Here is a 24561-nt window from a genome sequence, read left to right as displayed (position 1 = left end):
ATTGACTTCAGGGGGACTTTAAAAAGTATGAATATGGTCATAATGTTTGTGTATGTGTAATATATATATATATATATATATATATATATACATACATACATACACACACATACATATGCAAACATCAATTAGGTCAAATGCATGAGACTGTTTAATAAAATATGAAACCTGGAAATTGTGCATTTAAATACTGTACAGTACTGTTGCACGAATCTCATGTTTCATTTTTCCATGACAAATATGTAACAAATTATGTTTATTACCAGTAGTTTGTCAACTAATCAAATTTATATGAAAATAAAATATTTAATACAGGCCTAGATATATATTTGAATAGTTTAAAAACTACAAGCAGTAAAGGATCAAGCATAGAAATGTTACTCTGCCCTACAGCAACAAATATTTAGCAGAACATTGGTTTAATTCATGCGTTACATTTACAGTATATAAAAAAAATAAATAAAAAAAATTGTGTAAATGGTATAATTAGCATCCAGGTATTGTATGGTTTGACTTTTTCCTGAAACAAATAAAACAGATCCTGAAATGTTCTCACTATGAAGAATCAAGTTTAGATATTAAATATATTGATAAAGCTACCTGTGCATTTGAATGCTAAGAGTTTATTTAAAAAGTTAATTGTAAATCTTGCCGTTTAATTTCTACACACAAAACATGTGCACACCAATCCAAACACACAAGAGTCACAACTGTTGTTTCCAGATGTTTTATTGGTGTTAAACTGACACTGATGTTCCTTCAGCAGTTTAATCAAACAGGCCGAAGCCCATGTCCTCATCAGACTCCTCTGACTCCTCCTTGGGCGCCTCCTCTTTGGCAGCGGGAGCTGCGGATTTCTCCACTGCAGCGGAAGCAGCAGCAGGAGCTGCAACAGCGAAAGCAGTGGGATCTGCCAGGAAGGCCTTCACCTGTGGAGGAAAAGACACATTACAAGTCAGACTCGTTTCAGACATGCTTTTAGTGCCAATGAAGGCAGGAAGGAAGGGAGAGGGGAAGAAAAACAAAACAAAAACAAAACAAACAACATCTTAGGACTTTGTCAGCCCAAGCGTCCCTGCCTGCCGGGACAAAAAGACCTGACGCAGACAGACTCGGACGGATGGACCCACATCACTGTGCGCAGGATGGATCGACAGAACGACACTGATCAGCCGTCTTGTAACCTAACCTGCTGGAGGAGCACGTTAATGGGGGAAGAAAAAAAAAAAAAAAAAAACACCCCCACAGCAAAAAGAACTGAGTTTTACCTTCTCGGCCAAGGGGAAGGAGTAGTCAGTTTCCACAGCGACAGCCAGGACTCTCTTGTATCCATTGATGACTGAGTGAGGGATGGAGGCGAGGGTGGGGTAGCCGATCTGCAGACACACACTGGCGATGTTCCTCACACCCTGAAAGGAAAACAGACAAGTTACAGACAGATGTCAAGTGCTTCCCAGGCCTGAAGGATAGGCTTGGAGGGAAAATAATGTCTGAGACCAAGCGTCCCTGTGAGCCGTGGGATGCAGACGCACAGGGATAGTAGGAAACACGTTTATGTGTGCAGGGGGAACGACAAACAGGCACTGCAACAGCCAGTCCGTAACTTATCCTGCAATTTTACAAATACAGTTATCTTAGGTAGTATCAGGTGGTCTGTAATACTAGTTTAACTCCACTAACCTCAAGGAACCTCTTGTGCAGGGCGTCTTCAGTGATGTCCAGCACCTCTGGGCTGTAGACGCTGCCGTTATCATACACCTGCTGGATGATCAGCCCATAAGAGAAGGGCGAGATGTTCAGCATGTTGAGCAGCGTGGCCTCGCTGGCGCCCACCTTGTCTCCAGGTTTGATCAGTTGAACGTCGCTCTGCAGGAAGCACAGGTCAGTTAGTTCATTTGCAGTATTAATAAAAGAAAGTCAAAATTGGAAATCAACATGGACTTTCCCACATTGACACTAGAGCAGCAAAACGTTTCTTTAACCCTCTGGTGCTCTTTGAGTGACGGTCAAATGCCTGATTTTTTTTTTTTTTTTCTTCCTTCAATGAAATGTACTATTTTAGTTCGATAATTTTTTTTTTTATTTTATTCAATATTTTGTGTTTTCAGGGGATTTTATGGTACTAAATCTTATTGATGCAGTAGTTATATTCCATTTATTCAATTTGAGCATAGACCTGAAAATTAAGTCTCCAACTTAGGCCACATCCACACAAAGCCAGAGCTTTCCCTATCCAATCTTTTTTTTTTTTTTTCCTCGTCTCAAGAACTCTGCGTACACACAAAACCACTGAAACCGACTCAAAACGATGTAGTGTACATGCCAGACCAGTATGTGGTGCTATAATTGTGCCACAGAGATACACTAAAAATGGAGAATACAAAAATTAGCAGTTTCAGGCTCCCAAAACACCAGATACGCCTGGACAAAACACCTAAACGATACAAAATTTGTGTATACAGCTAAACGTGACTGTGTGGACAGGCTCTTAAACTGTCATAAATCTTGAATGCTTTCGTGCACACACACTTCAGTTCATTCTCTTTTTAAACGAACTTGGCAGATTGCTTAGTTAAAAAGGAGAACTTCAGTTATAGAAGTTTTTTTTTTTTATTGCTGTCAAATGATTAAATTGCATCAAAAAAAAAAAAAAAAAAAGTTTACACAACGCATGTATTGTATAGTTGGATTTATAACAGCATCACTGCAAAACAATGCGGCACGATCTTGTTTACACCAAAAATCATCCTCACCAAGATTTCAATGGTTCCTCTGGAGATCTTGGTGGTGATTCCCAAAGCCTGGAAGAAGGAGGTCTTCTCAGGACCCAGACCTGTGTTCTGCGCCGGAACAGTCACCTCACAGGGGGCAATGGCACCGGCACGGGCAGCAGCGGGCACCTACGATCGGAGATGATCATAGTTACAATAAAGGACACATATTTAAGCCCTAAACGCTCAGTCGCTTAACAGTAATACTCACTTTGTTTGCCAGCAGCAGGTCCCTGACCTCAGTCAGATCCTCCTTTGTGAAGACGAAGCCCACGTTCCCACGGATGTGGGGAAGCAGCCTGCAAAAAACACAGGGAATAAATCAAATTCACCTGGAATTCTTTAAAACGGCAGATAATACAAGCAGCTGATATGGAATGTCTGAGACCAAGCGTCCCTGTGAGCCGTGGGATGCAGACGCACAGGGATAGTAGGAAACACGTTTATGTGTGCAGGGGGAACGACAAACAGGCACTGCAACAGCCAGTCCGTAACTTATCCTGCATTAATCAGTACTGTATTAATCCTGCTGCTCGAAGGACTGAATGTTAAAAATCAACTTGAAAATTGACATCAATATTGTAGTGATGTGCGCTTTTGAAACTGCATTATGAAACTTCAAAATCTGATCAGATTTACACATTTGTAGATGTAATGAGACATTACCATAATTAAAAGTATTACTAGTTGTTAATGGTCTCTTATTGGCCTGTTTAGTGGAGCCATCCATGGAACAAACAAAAGCCCTGAAAATTTATAAAAGGACACATATTACACAGACACTTGATGTTTAATCTTATCAGATGATTAGTTAATTGCATTTGATAGATTTTACTTTAAATAAAACATTTGCAATGGGTTTGTAAAGGGTTTTATGCATGTTTGGACTGAGTTTGTTGCATTTACACACTTCTGACCAGCAGAGGTCACCAGCGTGTGGCATTTCAAGCACTTTGAAACAGTGAATCACTTGAAGCAATTGGTTCAATTGATTCAAAGCTTTGAAAAGCTTATTTTCTCCCATCACTACAATATTGAAGGTGATTCATCATTTAATAGAGATTGCAGACTATAAAAAGCAATTTCTAGCTAATAAAATGTTTGTGCAAAGTACAACTAGAATTTATACTGATTTCAGAAACTCTGAAAACCTGGAGCCTCATTCATAAAGACGTGCATAAGATGATTCTGAATGTGAAAGCACGACAAAACGTTTCTAAAATGTTCCTATGAATGATTTATAAAATGTCGGTATGCACAAAAGTGTTCCTGAATGCATCTCTTTATATAAATCTTATGGTTCAGACTCAATGGGCAGGGAAATTTGTTCCTCATTTTGGAGGATAAAATCCATTGATTTAGTCAAATCCAGTCCTATGCGCGTTTTATAAATGAGGCCCCACTTTAAACTTTAAACGCCCAAATTTTTCTACCATAGATCATCCTTGTGCCCAGACCGACACGCACCTCTCCAGAGCCGAGTTGTTCTCCAGGTGGCCACGGATGGCCTTACGCATCATGGTGTTTTTGCCCATGAGCACGACGGCCTTGCCCCGCAGGGACAGACGGATGGTCTGCATCTGCTTGGAGCCGACATTGTCTGCGCCCACGATGAAACACTTCGGGAAGTCATCCAGCAGTTGCTGCACACATGGAGAAAGACATGTCAGAAACTACTCGACCTCACGGGAGTCACGATTACAAAAAAATGTCTGAGACCAAGCGTCCCTGTGAGCTGTGGGATGCAAACACACAGGGATAGTAGGAAACAAGTTTTATTTCAGCAGGGGGAACGACCGAGCAGCACTGACACAGCTGATCCGTAGATGACCTGCTGTACTTCACGTCATAAAGCGCTGAGAACTTACGATGATCTTCAGAAAATAGTTGGACTTCCATGCGGCCCTGTCTTCCCTGGGCATCTTTGCAGTGCTTCCAAGGATCGGTGAACAGCCGGTTTAAAGACAAGGTTGAAAAATCTGTGAAACAGACACAGGAAATCATATGAGAAGAGTCTTGCTTTGTATAAAACTAGTAAAATACTGCTGGTTGAATCTCAAAAGGCAAAATAAACTATATTTGGAAACATTCTAGGAACATTAACATTTAAACACTTTCATGGCAATTAAAGCACTATTATTATTTGATCTATTGGCCTTAATTTACTAAAAAAAATAAAATAAAAATGTCTGAGACCAAGCGTCCCTGCAGGTCGTGGGATACAGACAGACAGGGATAGTAGGAAACAGTTTTATTTCAGCAGGGGGAACGACCAATCAGCACTGACACAGCTGATCTGTAGATGACCTGCTGTAGATGAATGTGATATATACACATATATAACGTATAATCAAAATAAAAAAACAACGAGAAAAACGAGTATAAAAACGTTTCACGTCTCAGCTCACATGGCGCAAAGGCCTAAGCTAACAGGCTAATGCTAACTCTTTCCTAAAACAACTATTATTATACACATATCGCGAATGAATTATATCTCCTCGTGATTCTTAATACACTTTTGATATATTTACAGCTTGATCGGTCAAATATATCATTTAAAAATTAGAAAAGCAGCACAGGGCCGCACTATACCTCACCTCACGATAGGGACGCGTGAAAGAAAGAGAACGTTGTAGGAAGCGGCACAATATTAGTACCAGTAGAGCATCCAATCAGAATGGCGCGGGAGAGCGTATCTGTGCGCTGATTGGTCAATACACATGTCTCTCACTCTGTAGTAGCGATGGGCGTTTTCCAAAGCCACTAGAAGTTTACAGTAAACTAGAGATTAAAGAAGATAATTCTACATAAAGTCAAATTATTTAAAACATAAAAAAATATTTCTCAGAATTTCCCCTTTCATTTAATTAGCCTGGCATTGCTTTTTATTTATTTTTTATTAATGATTGAACAACAATTACAAAACAGAAATAAAAAAGCAATGCCAGTGGTAAAGGGTAACGATATAAACATATAAAATACAATATAAACCAAACAAGAAAGTAAATAAAACTAAAACTAAATAATAAATCAAATATTTTAGCCTGGCATTGCCAGAGATGCGCCATGAGGCGCAGTGACGTCATCTGTGCGCGCCAGCAGTCTGTGAGCCACATGAGCGAGGGGATGATGTAAACAACTGCAGCGCGAGACTCCTATGCTGTCCGTCTTTCTTTATGAACGAAATCAGCCCTTCTCGGTGAGTGAGACGGATTCACGGTGCTGCGCGTCTCCTGCGGATCATGCCCCACGACCCCGATCCTCCTCCGGCGAAGAGATTTAAGCCGGGCTCTCCCTTCTTCCGCCTGGATAAGAAGCCCGGCATGCTGCTGCCCAGAGCGGGACACGCGCCCGTCAGCGTGGACGCGCAGCGGAAACAGCTGCCCATCTACCAGAGCAGAACACAGGTGATCAACCAACTCCGACAGCTGCACAATGCTGTGTTCATCGGTAAGACGTTATATATGTAACTTCCGTTTTGATATCTGAGCTGACAGAATTTACAACAAAGTATAACACGGTAATACCTTGTTTTTGGAAGTGCACCGTGGTAATGCTATATGTTTTACATGTATTGTGACAATGCACTACTTCTTGGACATGTACCATAGTAACACCATGCATTTGGACACATACCATGGTAATACCATGCATTTTGGACACGTACCATGGTAATACCATGCATTTTGTGCATGTACCATGGTAATACTATGCATTTTGGACATGTGCCATGGTAATAACATGCATTTTGAACGTGTACCATAGTCATTTGTACACATACCGTGGTAATTTGGACACATACCATGGTAATAACATGTATTTTGGACACATACCATAGTAATAACATGCATTTTGGACGCGTACCATGGTAATACCATGCATTTTCTGCATGTACCATGGTAATAACATGCATTTTGAACGTGTACCATGGTAATTTGTACACGTACCGTGGTAATTTGGACACATACCATGGTAATACCATGCATTTTGGACGCGTACCATGGTAATTTGTACACGTACCATGGTAATTTGGACACATATCATGGTAATAACATGCATTTTGGACGCGTACCATAGTAATACCATGCATTTTGGACGCGTACCATGGTAATTTGTACACGTACCATGGTAATACCATGCATTTTGGACACGTACCATAGTAATACCATGCATTTTGGACACGTACCATGGTAATTTGTACACGTACCATGGTAATACCATGCATTTTGGACACGTACCATAGTAATACCGTGCATTTTGGACACGTACCATGGTAATTTGGACACGTACCATGGTAATTTGGACACATACCATGGTAATAACATGCATTTTGTACACGTACCATGGTAATACCATGCATTTTGGACACGTACCATAGTAATACCATGCATTTTGGACGCGTACCATGGTAATTTGTACACGTACCATGGTAATACCATGCATTTTGGACACGTACCATAGTAATACCGTGCATTTTGGACACGTACCAAGGTAATTTGTACACGTACCATGGTAATTTGGACACGTACCATGGTAATTTGGACACATACCATGGTAATAACATGCATTTTGGACACGTACCATGGTGATTTGTACACGTACCATGGTGATTTGTACACGTACCATGGTAATTTGTACACATGCCATGGTAATACCATGCATTTTGAACACATACCACGGTAATACCATGCAATACCATGGTAATACCATGCATTTTGGACACGTACCATAGTAATACCATGCATTTTGGACATTTACCATGGTAATAATACCATATATATTTGGACCATCATTTTCGAATGTTGTAATCCAGCAAAAGAAGTACACATAATACTTTCCTGTTGCAGGTGAGACGGGCTCAGGTAAAACCACGCAGATACCGCAGTACCTGTACGAGGCGGGCATCGGGCGGCAGGGCATCATCGCCATCACTCAACCGCGCCGGGTGGCTGCCGTATCGCTGGCTGGAAGAGTGGCCGAGGAAAAGAAAGTGCAGCTGGGAAAACTGGTGTGTTTTTCAATTAAAGAGGAAATTAAAGTCCACATTCTCTAATTGCATCGTCCAAATTGAATATGATTGTCATTAAATAATATATTATTGAATAATAATGTCTTTTTAGAGCTGCTTTATATGATGAAGTTTGATTCTGTTATTTTCCTGTTTATCACTGTGAAGCTGCTCTGGAACAGTCTGTACTGTATAAAGCGTTTGATCACAAGATGTCTGCTCTTCATCATGGTTGTTCCTCAGGTGGGCTACACGGTGCGCTTCGAAGACGTCACGTCGCCGGAGACCAAGCTGAAGTTCATGACAGACGGGATGTTGCTGCGAGAGGCTATAGGGGATCCGTTATTACTGCGCTACACGGTGGTGATCCTGGACGAGGCTCACGAGCGCACCGTACACACTGACGTCCTGTTCGGCGTGGTGAAGGCCGCCCAGCGCAAACGCACAGAACAGAACAAAATACCTCTGAAGGTACGAGAGAAACGGACCTCATCTTAAGATCAAAAAAACAACTAATGCTGTAGCCAACACAACACACTCGTAGCCAATCAGCAGTAAGGGGCGTGTCCACTCATGAGGGGGGACGTGCCTGTGTTGCATTGTGTGTTTGTGAATTTGGGGGCGGAGCTATCAAGTTAGGGGTGTGTCCTTTTGGGTGGGGCGTGCTTACTGCACCTTTAAGTGACCTTGTTCACAAGCTGTTTTATTGACGTCTTTCCACGGTTGAAATTGATGTCAGGTTGTGTGTTGATTCTCAACATGACAGCAGCAGAGAGTGTGAGAGCGTCAGTGAACGAATGCTGTTTATCTGCAGGTTTTTGTGATGTCTGCCACCATGGACGTGGATCTGTTCTCTCAGTACTTCAATAAATCACCTGTTCTGTATCTGGAGGGCCGACAGCATCCCATTCAGATCTTCTACACCAAACAGCCTCAGTCCGACTATCTGCAGGCAGCGCTGGTCTCCATATTTCAGATTCACCAGGTCAGTCCTCACACACACACACACACACACACACACACACACACATGCACACATAGATTCCAATTTCAAAAAGCCAAATGACACCTGATCACATCGAGTCTTTGATTTAGAGGAGGCCAATGAGTGTTTGACTCATAAATACATCCTGATGTGTGATGTTTGTCTCTTATCATCGTCACTGAATGGCTTGCGTTCACAGCAGGTTTTTTAGCTCTTTCAAATGGTTAGTGAGTAAATACAGCTCTGGATTTTTGGTTTTTATTTGAAGTGCAAAAGAGGATATTTATTTTCTTAAAAAATGGTGCTAGTTTTCTTTAAAAATAATAAAACAATACTTATTTTATTTAAACAATATATATTATTTCTTTAAGAAATGACGCTTAAATTCTTTAAAACATACATATTTATTTATTTTCTTTTGAAAATGTTAAAATATTAAGAATAAAATTAAGAAAATAAAAATGATTAAAAAACATTTTCTTTAAAAATTATACTAATTCTAAAAACATACTTATTTTCTTTAAAAAAGATACTTAAATGGTTAAAAAAATACTTATTTTCTTTAAAAAATTATACTTAATTTGTTTAACAAATGATACTTATTCTTAAGAAAACTGTACTTATTTCTTAAAAATAAAACAATATTTGTCTTTTAAAAAGTAATACTTATTTTCTTAAAGAACAATACTTAAAACAATATTTCTTTAAAAATGATACTTATTTAAAAAAAAATACTTATTTTCTTTGAAATATTATATATATACTTCTTAAAATATTATAAATATACTTCTTTCTTTTTAAATAATGATAAAACAATTATTTACATTAAAAATTATACTTATTTCTTAAATAATAAACAATATTTCTGTCTTTTAAAAAAAAAGGTACTTGTTTTCTTTAAAAAAGATACTTAAATGGATAAAAAAACACATATTTTCTTTACAAAATGATAAAACATTTATTTCCTTTGAAAAATTATACTTATTTACTTCAAAAATTATACTTATTTTCTTTAAAAAACAATACTTATTTTCTTTAACAATTATACTTAATTAAAAAAAAATACTTTTCTTTAAAATATTACACTTCTTATTTTAAAAAATGATAAAACAATTATTTCCATTAAAAATATACTTATTTTCTTTAACAAATTATCTTTTTCTTTTTAAATAATGACAAAACAATTAATTTTCTTAAGGAATTATACTTATTTCTTAAAAAATAAACAATATTTATGTCTTTTGAAAATTATATTTTGTTTCTTTAAAAAAAACTGTATTTGTTTTTCTTAAAAAACAATGCTTATTTTCTTTAACAAAGATATTTATTTTCGTAAAACATGCTACTTATTTCCTTTAAAAAAACTACAATCCTTTTCTTAAAGGAAGCTCCTCCATCCCATGATATCCTGGTGTTTATGACGGGGCAGGAGGAGATTGAAGCGCTGGCGCGCACCTGTCGAGACATATCGAAGCACCTGCCTGAGACCTGCGCACCGATGACGGTCGTCCCCCTGTACGCCTCGCTGCCGCCCACCCAACAGCTCAGGGTCTTTCATCCCGCGCCCAAGGTCACGACAGTAACAGACACCACACGACCACACGTGTGACGCTGAACTTTCACTCACACTCCTTTCTGTGCGTTACAGGGATCCAGGAAAGTGATTCTCTCCACAAACATCGCGGAAACATCCATCACCATCTCCGGCATCAAATACGTCATTGACACGGGGATGGTGAAAGCCAAACGCTACAATCCAGGTGAAACTCTCGAAGTCCAAGGCAGTCCTGCTGGTTTGTGTGTTCAGGAGTGATGCTGATGTCTGTTTCTGTGAATCAGAGAGCGGTCTGGAGGTGTTGGCGGTGCAGCGGGTGTCTAAAGCCCAGGCGTGGCAGCGGGCCGGTCGAGCCGGGAGAGAAGACGCGGGTCTGTGTTACCGTCTCTACACTGAAGAGGAGTTTGACAACCTCGCCAACATGACCGTACCCGAGATACAGAGGTACAGCCGACACCTCCTGTCGTCACATTCTTACAGCTGGAATTGTGTTGTGGTGATATAACAGACAATATGTGACAATAATTCTTGCCGTTCACACAGAACATGTTGTTGCTTTTGATCTGTGTATTCTGTTCACATGCACCAGGTTGAAGCCTTTGGCTACTGTGTTGAATTTCCCTGTTTTTCAGCATCTTGACTGTCAGAATCAATTATGCTTATTTTCTTAAATTATACTTACTTTTCTAAAAAATCCATACTTTTCTTTTCTTTTTTTTTTACATGATGCTTATTTTCAAAAAAAAAAATTTTTTCTTTAATTATACAAATTTTCCTAAAAATACTTATTTATAATTAAAAATACTTATTTTTATAATTATACTTTCTTAAATGATACTTATTTTTCTAAAAAAATAAAATTATTTTTAAAAATGACACTTATTTTTTTAGAAGAAGAATTATACTTATTTTCTTTAAAAATAATATTTATTTTCTTTTAAAAAAAGATACTTTTTTCTTGGAAAAATTATACTTATTTTCTTTAAAAAAGATGCTTATTTTCTTAAATGATACTTTTTTCCCTAAAAATACTACACTTAAATAATACATATAAATATGTATTTATACATTTAAAATGATACTTATTTTCTCAGAAGATACTTACTTTCCTAAAAAAAAAAAAAAAAAAACTATATTTATTTTTTTTAAAAATGAAATGATGCTTATTTTCTTAAATCATACTTTTTTTTCTAAACATTATGCTTTTGTTTAATTATACAAATTTTCCTAAAATGTATACTTATTTTTTTTTAAATATATGAAACTTGTTTCCCTAAAAATACTACTTATTTTAAAATTATACTTTTTTCTTAAATGATATTTATTTTTCTAAAAAAAAAAAAAAAAAATCTGTTCTTATTTATTTTAAAATAAAAATAACTTTTTTCACCAATTTTAGAAGAATTATTACTCATTTTCCTTAAAAATACTTATTTTCTTTAAAAAGACGCTTATTCCATAAAGCTGTACTTTTCTGTATTCTGTCTGTGTTCAGTAATGATTTGTAATGACTCTGTAGGTGTAATCTGGCCAGTGTCATACTGCAGCTGCTCGCTCTGGGAGTTCCTGATGTGCTCAACTTTGACTTCATGTCTAAACCGTCAACTGGTATGAACTCTCAAACACGTCATCATTACATACACTGCAAAAAGGTTATATAAAATGAAAATGTATCAAAATAAGAAAAATAAGAAAAAAAATCTAAAAATAAGGTCAGAAAAATAATCATGTTTTCTATTTAAATTATTTTTTTTTTACTCACAATGACCTTCACCAGGTTGTTGCTTTTATAAAACAGTGACAGAAACACAACAAAGGACACACATGTTCAATAATTAATAGTTATGTTCATTAATAATGATGATGATAATAATGATCAGCTTTAATATGCAGTTTTACATGTTAAAGATAATGTTTCCCATGCATCATGTGAGCAGAGTCGATGCGGGCGGCCGTGGAGCAGCTCAGTATCCTCGGGGCCGTCGACAGAAAAGACGACCAGGTGTCTCTAACGCCACTGGGCAAGAAAATGGCCTGTTTCCCTCTAGAGCCTCGCTTCTCTAAAGTAAGAAACTGTTTGTTGTGTTTTTGTCTTTATTATTATTATTACTTGAAAGGGTCTATATGTAGAATTCAGAAACTCTTGTTATTAGTGACACCGGTGGGCATTAAGAGAACTGCAGCGAGTGACTACAGCACACGTAACACACAAGAGACTGAATCTTCGCTTAGAAGTAAAAAGAAGTTGGAAATACCTGGCTCCTTTGGCCAAATGTTTAAAAAACTTAAAAATGTACAAACATGTTTACAGACAAAATTTACAGGCAAAAAAAAGCGTTAATTTTATTTCAAGTAACGAAAAAAAATTCTTTATGGTTTTAGTTTTAGTCTAAGCGTGTTCTCCGTGTCCGTAGACTCTCCTGATCTCCCCTGAGTTCTGCTGCACTGAGGAGGTTCTGACCATCATCTCGCTCCTGTCCGTCGACTCTGTCCTCTACAACCCTCCCGCTCGCAGAGACGACGTCCTCGCCGTCCGCAAGAAGTTCATCTCCAGTGAGGGCGACCACATGACGCTCCTCAACATCTACAGGGCCTATAGGAAAGTCAGCGGTAACAAGGTACAGAAATGAAAACTGGCGTTTTAAAGTCCCAAAGTCACTTTACGGCAAATCATTTCACTAGGCATCGGTTTCCTTTATACACAATGCAAGTACTGATGAATCCATCGCTTATGTTCCTCATTTGTTTGAAAGAAATGCAATGCATTAAAGGATTAGTTCACTTCAGAATTAAAATTTCCTGATAATTTACTCACCCCCATGTCATCCAAGATGTTTATGTCTTTCTTTCTTCAAAGGAAAAGAAATGAAGGTTTTTGAGGAAAACATTCCAGGATTTTTCTCCATATAGTGGACTTCACTGGGGTTCAACGGGTTGAAGGTCCAAATGTCAGTTTCAGTGCAGCTTCAAAGAGCTCTACACGATCCCAGACGAGGAATAAGAGTCTTATCTAGAGAAACCATCAGTCATTTTCTAAAAATAAAAAAAATATATATACTTTTTAACCACAAATGCTCATCTTGCACTGCTCTGAGATGCGCCACGCATTATGTAATAATGTTGGAAAGGTCATCTCTTTTTCTTCTCCAACTTCAAAATTGTCTGACATTGTTGTTTTACCTTTTTTTGTAACGAGCGTTTGTCTTTGTTTTTGCACGTTCGCTTTGTAGACACTGGATCGGTACTTCCGCCTACGTCATGCATGACCTTTCCAACGTGATTACGTAATGCGTGGAGCATCACAGAGAAGTGCAAGATGGGCATTTGTGGTTAAAAAATACATAATTTTTCTTTAAGAAAATGGCTGATGGTTTCTCTAGATAAGACTCTTATTCCTCGTCTGGGATCATGTAGAGCTCTTTGAAGCTGCACTGAAACTGACATTTGGACCTTCAACCCGTTGAACCCCAGTGAAGTCCACTATATGGAGAAAAATCCTGGAATGTTTTCCTCAAAAACCTTCATTTCTTTCCGACTGAAGAAAGAAAGACATGAACATCTTGGATGACATGGGGGTGAGTAAATTATCAGGAAAAATTAATTCTGAAGTGAACTAATCCTTTAAGAAACTAATTTTTTCAAGAATTAAAGTGTATGTAAATGTATGAACGTGATCATTTTTGTAAATTTAGCTATTATTACGTCTTGAGTTTGTAAGATTACATTGATCTTAATGAAATGCATTGCATTTGCTGCTCTATATGTGCTTCAGGAAATATCTTTATGTTGTGTTTATTTTCATGCTTTACAACAGGAATGGTGTCGAGAGAACTTTGTGAACAGCCGGAACATGGGGCTGGTGTTGGAGGTTCGTGCGCAGCTGAGAGACATCTGCATCAAGGTAGAGATATGAAAAATCTAATTTGCCTTGATCTTTTGTCATATAAGAGGTCTCTGTACCATTAAAACATACTGAAAGTCTCATATCGTGGTGTCACATGGGCAAATATATTTACATATGACCGCCTCCAGAGTAAGACATTGAGAAATGTTTAGTTTCATTCTAAAAGTTGTAACTTCTTCCTGAGTCTCTCCATCAGTGTCGACTCCAGTTTGAACAATGTAAGGCTGAACACCGTTACTGACAATCCTCATTTTGGCTGCGTGAGATTCTCCAGCTTTGTTGTTGTTGAGCGACCGAAGCGCAAGCTGTTAAAGCTCCGCCCTCTTCTGGAAAGGGGGCCGGGAGCAGCAGCTCATTTGCATTTAAAGGGACACACACAAAAACTGTGTGTTTTTACTCACACCCAAATAGAGGCAAATTTGACAAGCTATAATAATTGATCTGTGAGACAAACCAAAATAAATATTTAATATTGGAAGTATAATCCTAACACTTCACTTGTCTATTAGACTTAGATTTGAAGTACACAAGGGTAAATCTGACATTTGTTTGTTTGTTTGTACAAACTGATGGATTTGTGTCCATGCAATAAGTCCCTGTGATCTTATGTTTCTTCAGATGAACATGAAGCTGGAATCGTCTCTATCTGACCTGGCGAACGTCCGGCGCTGTCTGGCTCACGGTTTGTTCATGAGCGCTGCAGAACTGCAGCTGGACGGCAGCTACGTGGCTCTGGACACCCATCAGACTGTTTCCATCCATCCCTCCTCCGTCCTGTTCCAGGCCAAACCGGCCTACGTGGTCTTCAACGAGCTCCTGCACACGACGCGCTGCTACATGAGGGATCTGTGCCTGGTAGATGCTGATTGGCTGCATGAAGCCGCGCCGGAGCATTTCCGCCGCAAGCTGCGCGCAACAAAGAGTTAACGCTCGAAATGCTGCAGCTTCACCAAACATTTTCCCAAAAGCATCGTGAGCCCAGAAGACCATTGCCACCAATGTTCTCCACGACCAACTTAGCTCACGATGCCTCTGGGAAACGCAGCCCAGTTTGTTGTTCCTGAAGACTGCATGGTAGTAAGCGTTTTTTCACAATATGCATTTCGTTAATACACGCCAACTCAGTAGATGAACTGTTCAGACAAACTGCTTTTTTTGAACTGCTATGCTGATATGCAACACGTTAGGTAGTTTTGCCAAAGAGTTCGAGTAACAGTGCTTTGTTAACCGAAATTTTTCTAGAAGTGAATGAGTCCTTTATACTTGCTCTAAATCTAAAGATGTCACACCTGTTTCTACAGCTCCTTTTACAAACTGCTGAAGCGCTCTGATTGTATGAAATTCAGGTATGCTTCATCTGTCTTTTGTTTGAGTCCATGCAAGGTCACAAAACTTGATATTAAATCAGTAAAGGTTTAAGAAAGAAAGAAAGAAAAAGAGACTAAAACACATATTTGGGATTGAAGCTGGAGATCGATTGACGATCAGCATTGTGATGTCCGTGTCATATTTCACCTTAAAATTCAGAAGTGAAAAAATTATATTTTGCAGAAAGCCTATTTTAGCCTGGATTATTATAGTTAACTAAAAACTAAAACCATAAAAAATGTTAATTGAAATTAAATGAATATTAACTAAATTCAAATAAAAAACCTAAACTTATTTTATTTCAGCTAGTTGTCAAAGCAACAACATTTCTCATTTTCATTTAGTTTACCTTGTTTACATTTAGTGCTAAAACTGAAATAAAAATTAATAAAAAGCTATACAGTTATTTAAAAGAGAGAAACTAATAAAAATTGCAAAAACAAAACAAAAAATTACTAAAACTTTAACTAAAATTAAAGTGAAACCAGAAAACATAAAAATTAGCGCTTTCAAACTATTCATCGCGATTAATCGCATCCAAAATAAGTTTGTTTACATAATATGTGTGTACTGTGTACATTTATTATGTATATATAAATATACACACACATGCATGTATATATTTAACAAAAATATATAAATATTTTATATATATAAATATAATATGTAATAAAAATTACACAGTACACACGCATATATTATGTAAACAAAAACTTTTATTTTGGATGCGATTAATCACGATTAATCATTTGACAGCACTAATAAAAATTCAAACAAATATTCAAAATATGAATAAAAATTATAATAGAAGCTCAGTGACACTGTTAAAAAAGGATCGTTATGAATTGTCATATTGTGACATTATTTTCATGACAGCTAAACAATTTTCCTCCAGATTCTGATTATTGTTAAGCAGTACTTTATCATTTAAATACATAATAAATGGATGTGTGTGTGTGTGTGTGTGTGTGTGATATATATATAATATATATATACACACACAGTGTTCTGCTGCGATTTTGTTTAGCTAGAATTGAATGTAAAAATCAATTAATATTAGAATTCACATAAAACCTGAAATAGTTAAGTTTTGTTCTATAAATGCGGAATGTTGCTGTTCTAAGTTCCAGTGCCAATTTTAGATCCAGTTCTGGATCAAATAGAATTCAGATCTAGAAACATTCGATTTACAGTATATTACCCATATTAATGTAATGCATGCCACTTTGTAATATAAGGGAATTAAAGCATATCACATTACTTCATTGCTTCACTTTGCAAATCATATCAGACTCATGTGTATTCTTAGATGTATATGACAATGTATGTATGCTGTGCATGAAATCAGATGGACAAAATGTGATCACTCAGGTTTTTATGGTACACACATGATGTACCAGTGCACATGTTCAGTCTTAGTATCAAGATTTCTTCTTCAGACTTTCCATAACAGCATGGGCAGAGAAAGCTTTTGAACTTTTGTTTGTGAATGCAACAGATTTCCACAATCTTACTGATAAAACATTTCTTCTGAAATCCTTTTTTATCTCATCTTTATTGAATTCTTCTGAAGATGAATGAACAATTAAATGTTTATGCTTTCGCATGTGTATTTTTAATTAGATAAATTCATGCTCTAATAAAATGGTGGGGTTTGAAACAAGATATTAATTTGTATCCAAAGAATCCCTGCCACTTTGTTTATACATTGTATAAACTAAAAGATTTCCACTAAGAAAAGCAAGAGTATCTCAGTGAATAATGTGTGGTCATGATTTTCAAACAGGATCACGGTTATTTAAACACTTGAAAATATAGGTCACTAGTCTCACGGTTTGGATGGGTAGAGATAAATATTGAACTATTTTTAGTTATGGCTGTTCTAGAAGCCACAGAGCTCAAAATGCAGTCTTCGATATCAGGTTAAACTGATCTTCTCTGTAATATTAGATGTAGCTCAAGTAAAATCGCAGTTGTGAGGCGATTCCCCACATTAAAGGTACACTATGTAACTTTTTTTTTTTTTTTTTTTTTTTTCAAAAATTAAGTCTATGTACATCATCGATGTTTTCTTCCAAAACGTGTTTTCGTTTTACCCTGATTCACGATGGTAAGCCTATTATAAGAGTTTATATTTTAGACCTGTCGGGATGGTTTTCGCGGGGAATTTCGTACATACGTCACTCGCCCGTGCGTGTCTCGTCATATCCGTAAATAGAGAGAAGTTGCTCCGGCTGCTTTGACGCGTGTCTGAGGTTAATTGTAGAGCCGAAGCACAACAAAAACATATTCTTCCGCAAAATGTATGCAATCTTGTTTTTAACCGCTAGAGGGCCAAAAGTTACCTTATAACTGTGATAATCCTTCCCATATTATCAAATAAGATACATACAGTGACACAAAAGTATTTAGACACATAAGCCACACAAATATGCATTAATTTAATAGCCTATAAAATGATTTTGAGGATCTGTTATAATGACAGTTGTGTGGCTGCATAAACAAAACCTGAAGCTCATGTTAGACTACATATATTTACTCATTTGACACATTTTATTTTCTTTCAAACTTTGGAAATCCCCAAAACTTCCAGCTAAGTTTAAATGAAAGTGGATATTCAGATGCACAAAAAAACACCACATAGAGAATTATGCAAATTTATTTAAACTACAGTTACAGAAGTTTTCTTGTGTCTTTAAGAACACATAATTTCCATCAGCTGAACACATTTTATCTCTAAAGTCAGTGAACGTTTAAGACGTGACACCCAACACCCAAACACATACACAAGCTATTCATGTCAAGACTGCTGCGACAGACACCAGCGTATCACGTGACAGCAGCAGAATGTGGAACAGATGCGCATGCGCGCGCCTCGAGCTGAATGAGATCAACATTCAGTGGGTCGGGAAAAAAGGCAGAACAGACATTTGGACCACGATCCGGTTTCACTCATCCATCTCCAGTATGTGCGGCCATATTCTGTAACACAAAAAAATCGAATTAAAAACAAAGCATGAGGAATATTCGCAATAAAATAAAAATATGCAAATATACAAACAAGAGATGCGTATATTGGTGCATGTTATGAAAATGTGATCCCTGGCGGTTACATAAAATGGGAGTTGTTGCACAAAGAGGGTGGAGGACTGGCCTGGACATGTCTCTCAGGAAGTGTGCAAAACACATCTGACATTTGTCTGATCATACTTACCTCGATACAGTTTCCTCAGGAGGACGAGCTCTTAGTTCTCCTGCGTTTAATCTCACTGTTTTGCAGTTTCCCTGCTATTTTTCTCTCGTGCCCAGCTGGACAATGGCGATTAGTGTTCAGTCCGATCTCCTTCTTACTTCTGCCTTTTCCTCCAGCATGGCAGGGATATTCCTCCAGGTTATAATAGTCATATTGATCATAATGCGCCTCTTCAAATGACACTAATCTATCGATATCGGCGGCCATGTTTGTTAGAATATAGACACTTGCTGCACGAGCTCTTCCCTTCGCTTCTCTTCTGTGAGTAAACAAAGCTGATGTCACACAGTTTTCTGAAACGCTAAAGTCACGTGGGTATTAGAGCTCGTGGGTGATTGGCTGAGAGTCCCTGCTCTCGTGTGAGTGGTTGCATTTTAGTGGGACTCGTGTGATTGGTTCGTTTAAAGCTCTTGTGATTGGCTGGACGCTGGGCCGTTTTTAGCCATGCATCCATGCAAAAACAAAGCCCACTTCCGCATTTTCCTTTTTTAATTCACAGAAGTACAATGCACTATTACTGTTTGTTACTTCTCATTACCCAGCTTTGCACATCTGTTTTTAATAGGTGTTCTAATCTTATTTGCTGCTTTTTGTGATTGCATTTTACACCTGAAACAAACAAAAAGAATACATATGGATACATAAAGATGGTTCCCCAAACCGTTTGCATGCACATTTACAAACCTTCACTTAAAATAATAATTCATTCGACTGCAGGGTCATAATTAGATTTGACACAAAATGTTTTGCATTCTTTGTTGAATACATATTACTTTTATAGTGGATGACAGGGAACTTTTAGAGAACCAAAGCAGTGCAATATATATACAAAATGCAAGCATGTGCTGTCGCAGAAAGAAGCCACAGTGTGGCAGTGTTGCTTCACTACATGGTGTAACTTCATTAATGCCAACATGTCATTATGTTGGCTTGACAAATCTGAGATACTGATCTACTATTTGAGCTTCTTCTTCTTCTTCTGAGACTAAATTTTAAACCGTATCTCCTCCTAGAGCTTTCAAAGCTAGAACCACCAAACCCGACTCAGACCTTCAGACTGTCCTCACTCTGGTTGCTGTATCTTTTCTAACTATCTTTCTTAAACGGATTATCAAAACTACGAAAAATCCCATAGACTTTTATTGAGGGGGTCAAGACTTTTGCACAAGAAGACTTATACAGGATTTAAAGGTGCAATATGTAAGATTTTTGCAGTAAAATATCCAAAAACCACTAGGCCAGTGTTTATATATTTTGTTCACTTGAGTACTTACAATATCCCAAATGTTTCCAAATATTTGTAAATCATAAGAAAATTGCAATTTTAACCAAGGTGAGGAGTGGCCTGTCAATTGCGTCATACCCGCGTTACCCTCGGTTTCCAGTTTTATTTTGTAAAAACCATGGAAACACCAAAGATGCTTTAATTTATTACACGTTTTAATAGACAAGGGAACAACTGTTTGGTTACGTTTATAGACAGAAAACTAATTATTGTTATATAGCTCAACATGTTTAGTATTATTGTTTAAATCTAATTTTCTTGATTTTTTGCGAGTACCATGCTTTACCATGCCTCAGAGAAAAACACTATTTTGTGAAGTAGCTAACATAGCATAATCAGATGCAGCTTTATTTTTAGTAACAGTAATACAGAATTTTCTCCATCATACAATACGTATTAAAATTAATTGCATGCCATTTATCAACACAAGCCATCCAGCATTTAATATGATATTCTAAAATCGATCTGGTGTGTCTCAAACAAGTGTCTCACAGCAGCCGCCGAGCGAATGCACAGAGTAACGTTATAACAACATTTTCAACACACTCAAATGTATCTAATATGATAAACAGAGCTGTGTTACCTCATACTCACGACCAGAAATGCGGAAGCAGCGCTGGCGACTGTGTCATAATAAAAGTTCCGCTGCTCGTGAGGTGTGTTGTGCAATCGCTCCAGCGGCCTCATTCAGCTCCCACAACACTCGGTCCTGCTCTGCTTCATACTACAGTAACGTTAATAATCACATCCATGAACATAATTTCTTCCTGAGTCCACCGGCTGTGAGGTGAAGACCACATGTCCCAAGATTCTGCGCTCAAGCTTGCCGTCATCAAGCTACGCCTTTGTTTTGAATAGGCCTCTAGCGACCTCTAGCAGTAATAAATCCTACATATTGCACCTTTAAGCTGTCTATCACTAGCAAATCGTATGCTGCCTTCATGTGCTATAGGCAGTTTGATAATTTCGACTTCTGAAGTCGTGATTATGAGCTTATCGCATTCAAGTTTCAACATGAGAGGGCATTCATGTGCAAATTTTTTACCTAGGAACTCATATTTACAATAACTCAGAGAGCACGTGAAGGCAGCATTGATGACTATCCTAGGACAACATGCTAGTAACATGCTAATCATATTAGCAACATGCTAATTCATGCTAGCCACGTGCTAATCATGCTTGCAATAAAAACATGCTAGAAATGTGTTAAACCATGCTAATGTGTTAATTCTTAGGTGCATCCCAATTTGCGTACTTATGCACTATTCTATGACGTTTTTAAGCACAAATAGTGCGAGTAGTGTGTTCACACAGAAAATTCCAAAAAGAAAAAGTGCACTTTAAATACCTGGATGATGCACTAAATTAACGGAAAAAACGAAGTCGCAGCTTTAATTATGTAGCAGAGGGAGAGAGGGGATCAGACTCTGATGTTAAATGACAAAATAACCTTATACAATTCACGCACTACATGGATGAGTACATAGTGCATGAGTACATAATGTATAAGTGTATAATGTATAGTGCGTCATTTGGGACGCAACTCATGTTAGAAACGTGCTAGCAATGTTATAATTAATGCTATTAATATGCCAATTCAAGCTAGCAATGTATTAAATCATGTTAGCAAAACATGTTAAATCATGTCAGCAACATGTTAGCAACATGCTAACTTAAGCTAGCAACATACTAATCATGATAATAACATGTTAAAACATGCTAGCAACATGGTAATGTAAGCAACATGCTAGCAATATGTTAATCATGCTAGCGAAATGTTAAAACATGCTAACAATGTTCTATATCATACTAGCAACATGGTAAATCACATTAGCAGCATGTTAAATCATGTCGGCAACATGTTAAATCATGCTAGCAAAATGCTAAAACAAGCTAACAATGTGTTAAATCATGCTAGCAAAATGCTAAAACAAGCCATCAATGTGTTAGGGTGCGTCTCAATCAGCTTCTTAGCTCCCGAGCTCATGAATCAGTTATATCGTGTACACAAATTCGGGCACTGGTAAGGACAGTAAAGGACGCTAGCTCACTACACACTGGGACACTGATGACTCTATTTCCGGTGACATGAAAACGTCGTCATCAGGCTAGCAACATGCTAGTAATGTGTTAAATTATGTTAGCAACATGTTATAACATGATAGCAATATGTTATATCATGCTAGCAAAATGCTAAAACATGCTAGCAATGTGTTAAATCATGCTAGCAACATGCTAAAACAAGTTAATGTGTTAAATCATGCTAGCAACATGCTAAAACAAGCTAACAATGTGTTAAAACATGTTAGCAATGTGGTAAATCATGCTAGCAACATGTTAATACAGGCTAGTAACATTTTTTTTTTACTTTCAAACTTAAAGCTTTTCAAAGTTATTTTAAACTTTCATCAAAGTTTGTCATCAAACTAACTAAGGTAGCACTTCAAACTCTGTTTAATGTCTGTTATATTATATAAAATGCATTACACAATTCAATTCAGCACAGTATAAAACATACAATGCACTAGAATATAATACACGACACATTTTAAGATTCAGTCATTTCTGTATGCATGCATACACATAATATATACAAAAACTAATACAAATCTCCATGATAAAATCATCCATGATAGCAACAGTCTTGTCATTCATGTTATCTTCTAACTAACAAATCAGAGATAAAATCATTTATTCTTTCATTTATTCAATCATAAACTCCTTCAGTCATATTCAAGTTAAAGTGATGACACCTCATTTATATATATTATATATAATATTATGTAAGTTAATCAAAAGTTCTCTCTCTCTCTCTGTATAATATACCCGCCTGCAGCTTTTTACAACATGCGGGTGTGTAATCAGAGTACAAAGGGCCGCACAAAGATACCCTGAATCTTGTTTTATTATAAAGGCCCCCACTGACACAAGAATGGCGAGACGCTTGATAGACACGCCCCTGTCCAACAAACCACGCCCACATTAAAATCAAGTCACGCCCTTTGGTCTGGTGACACGTCCCGACGCTTTTCCACGTCGCGCGCCCAACGGTTGAGGCAGGGGAGGCTGCGCGCGTTCGTGCAAAGGCCGGGAAAAAATGGCGGCGCCCGTCTTGCGAGTGTCCACCCCTCGCTGGGAGCGGATAGTCCGGCTGCTCGTGTGTCTCTCAGGAATTCTGATATCCCTGTACGCATTCCATGTGGAGAGGGAAAAGACCCGCGACGCCAATTACCGCGCCCTGTGCGACCTGAGCAGCTCCATCAGCTGCTCTAAAGTCTTCACGTCCAGGTGAGAGAGAGAGGGTCTGTGTGTCAAAACCTAGCGAGTTCCCTACCTAGACAACGTTTGTGGCTGTCATAGGCGCGGCTCGAGCGTTTGAAAACAACGTTTCGACCTCCTTTCGAATGTTTTGGATCATTTATGCGCGTTCCAGAGTTTAAGTGCGCGTCTGAAGATCTGGAAATAATGTCTAAATAGGGAGTTCGGTAGGTTTTGACACACAGCCGAGAGTCGCCTCCGGGCCGCTGACCTGACTGAGAATTTAATAAAATAGCAATATTAGCCTTATATTTATGGTCTTTTCTTGAGACGCTTATTGGTATTCCTGTACATCTGGAAATAAATGAAACGACATACGTTTAAAGCTGTATTTGAATGTGGCTTTTGTTCTTAAGAACAGAAACACAGTGCGATAGCAGCTAATGCTAACTAGCGTGTAATGTGTGAATGAGTTCCATATCAGAGCGCTCATGTTGTATGTGTGTAATTATACACAGATTATTCATTTCGTTTATTGTGCTAATTAACTCGATTACGGTCTCGAGGTGAAATCAAAGACCCTCGTTTATTTATGAGCATCTTCAGCTAACTTGACTGAACATCCATTGTATGAGTACAACAGGCTGTTTCATACTTATCATTTTCATAAAATGTTGTTTCTCTTCATATTTTGAGTATTATCAGCCCTTTAAGTGCAGCATTCGTCTCCCACGAGAATTTTTAATTCTTTCATTGATGTATGAGGCTGAAGAAGTGGATGTGTTTGATCAGCAAGGGTTCAACTTTGTTTTTAGTAACCTTTGAAATCAGTTTGGTTTATTTATGAGACGTCAGTTCCTGATTTTACTGCTGAGGATACTCCTCACACATTATCAGACCATTAATGGTGTGTTTAGCAATTATTTATTAGCGCTTTATTGTTATGGTACAAAAATGTACCATATAAAATTATATTTATTAGGGATGGGATGATGCACCTATTTCCCTGATTCGATACATCACGATATTTGGGTGCGATATGATATGCATTCTGATTTTTAAGAATTGCGATTTTACAAGTATTGCGATTTTAGACCATGAGAAGTTGAATGATACACTTATTGGCTACATGGAGTTACGAGGAATTGCACAAATACAATAGAACAAACATACA

At 37.6% G+C, this 24561-nt stretch overlaps 2 protein-coding genes and 2 non-coding genes across 4 annotated transcripts; 1 reads left to right on the top strand and 3 right to left on the bottom strand.

Moving 5' to 3' along the window:
- Nucleotides 1-711: 711 nt before the first annotated feature.
- On the bottom strand, nt 712-5436 carry LOC127513289 (60S acidic ribosomal protein P0). Its single transcript, XM_051894966.1, has 8 exons — nt 5369-5436; nt 4640-4750; nt 4239-4414; nt 2983-3070; nt 2754-2900; nt 1681-1866; nt 1269-1409; nt 712-929 (listed from the first exon to the last, which is right to left on the bottom strand). Exons 2-8 carry the CDS (start codon nt 4691-4693, stop codon nt 768-770), a joined length of 954 nt encoding a protein of 317 aa, XP_051750926.1. The 5' UTR covers nt 4694-4750; nt 5369-5436; the 3' UTR covers nt 712-767.
- On the bottom strand, nt 3149-3277 carry LOC127513731 (small nucleolar RNA SNORA63). Its single transcript, XR_007930485.1, has one exon. It is a non-coding gene; the product is annotated as a small nucleolar RNA SNORA63 (small nucleolar RNA).
- Nucleotides 4480-4608, bottom strand: LOC127513733 (small nucleolar RNA SNORA63). Its single transcript, XR_007930487.1, has one exon. It is a non-coding gene; the product is annotated as a small nucleolar RNA SNORA63 (small nucleolar RNA).
- Nucleotides 5437-5872: 436 nt separating the features above from the next.
- On the top strand, nt 5873-17127 carry LOC127513282 (ATP-dependent RNA helicase DHX33-like). Its single transcript, XM_051894959.1, has 12 exons — nt 5873-6221; nt 7619-7779; nt 8023-8250; nt 8594-8764; nt 10149-10334; nt 10413-10524; nt 10604-10763; nt 11839-11927; nt 12257-12384; nt 12734-12937; nt 14134-14220; nt 14842-17127. Exons 1-12 carry the CDS (start codon nt 6014-6016, stop codon nt 15148-15150), a joined length of 2043 nt encoding a protein of 680 aa, XP_051750919.1. The 5' UTR covers nt 5873-6013; the 3' UTR covers nt 15151-17127.
- The last annotated feature ends 7434 nt before the right edge of the window (nt 17128-24561 follow it).

This window comes from Ctenopharyngodon idella, chromosome 5, assembly GCF_019924925.1.
Source record: "Ctenopharyngodon idella isolate HZGC_01 chromosome 5, HZGC01, whole genome shotgun sequence".
NCBI classification, from domain to species: domain Eukaryota; kingdom Metazoa; phylum Chordata; class Actinopteri; order Cypriniformes; family Xenocyprididae; genus Ctenopharyngodon; species Ctenopharyngodon idella.
The sequence above is the reverse complement of the archived record's forward strand: the minus strand, read 5'-3'. Positions and strand labels throughout refer to the sequence as shown.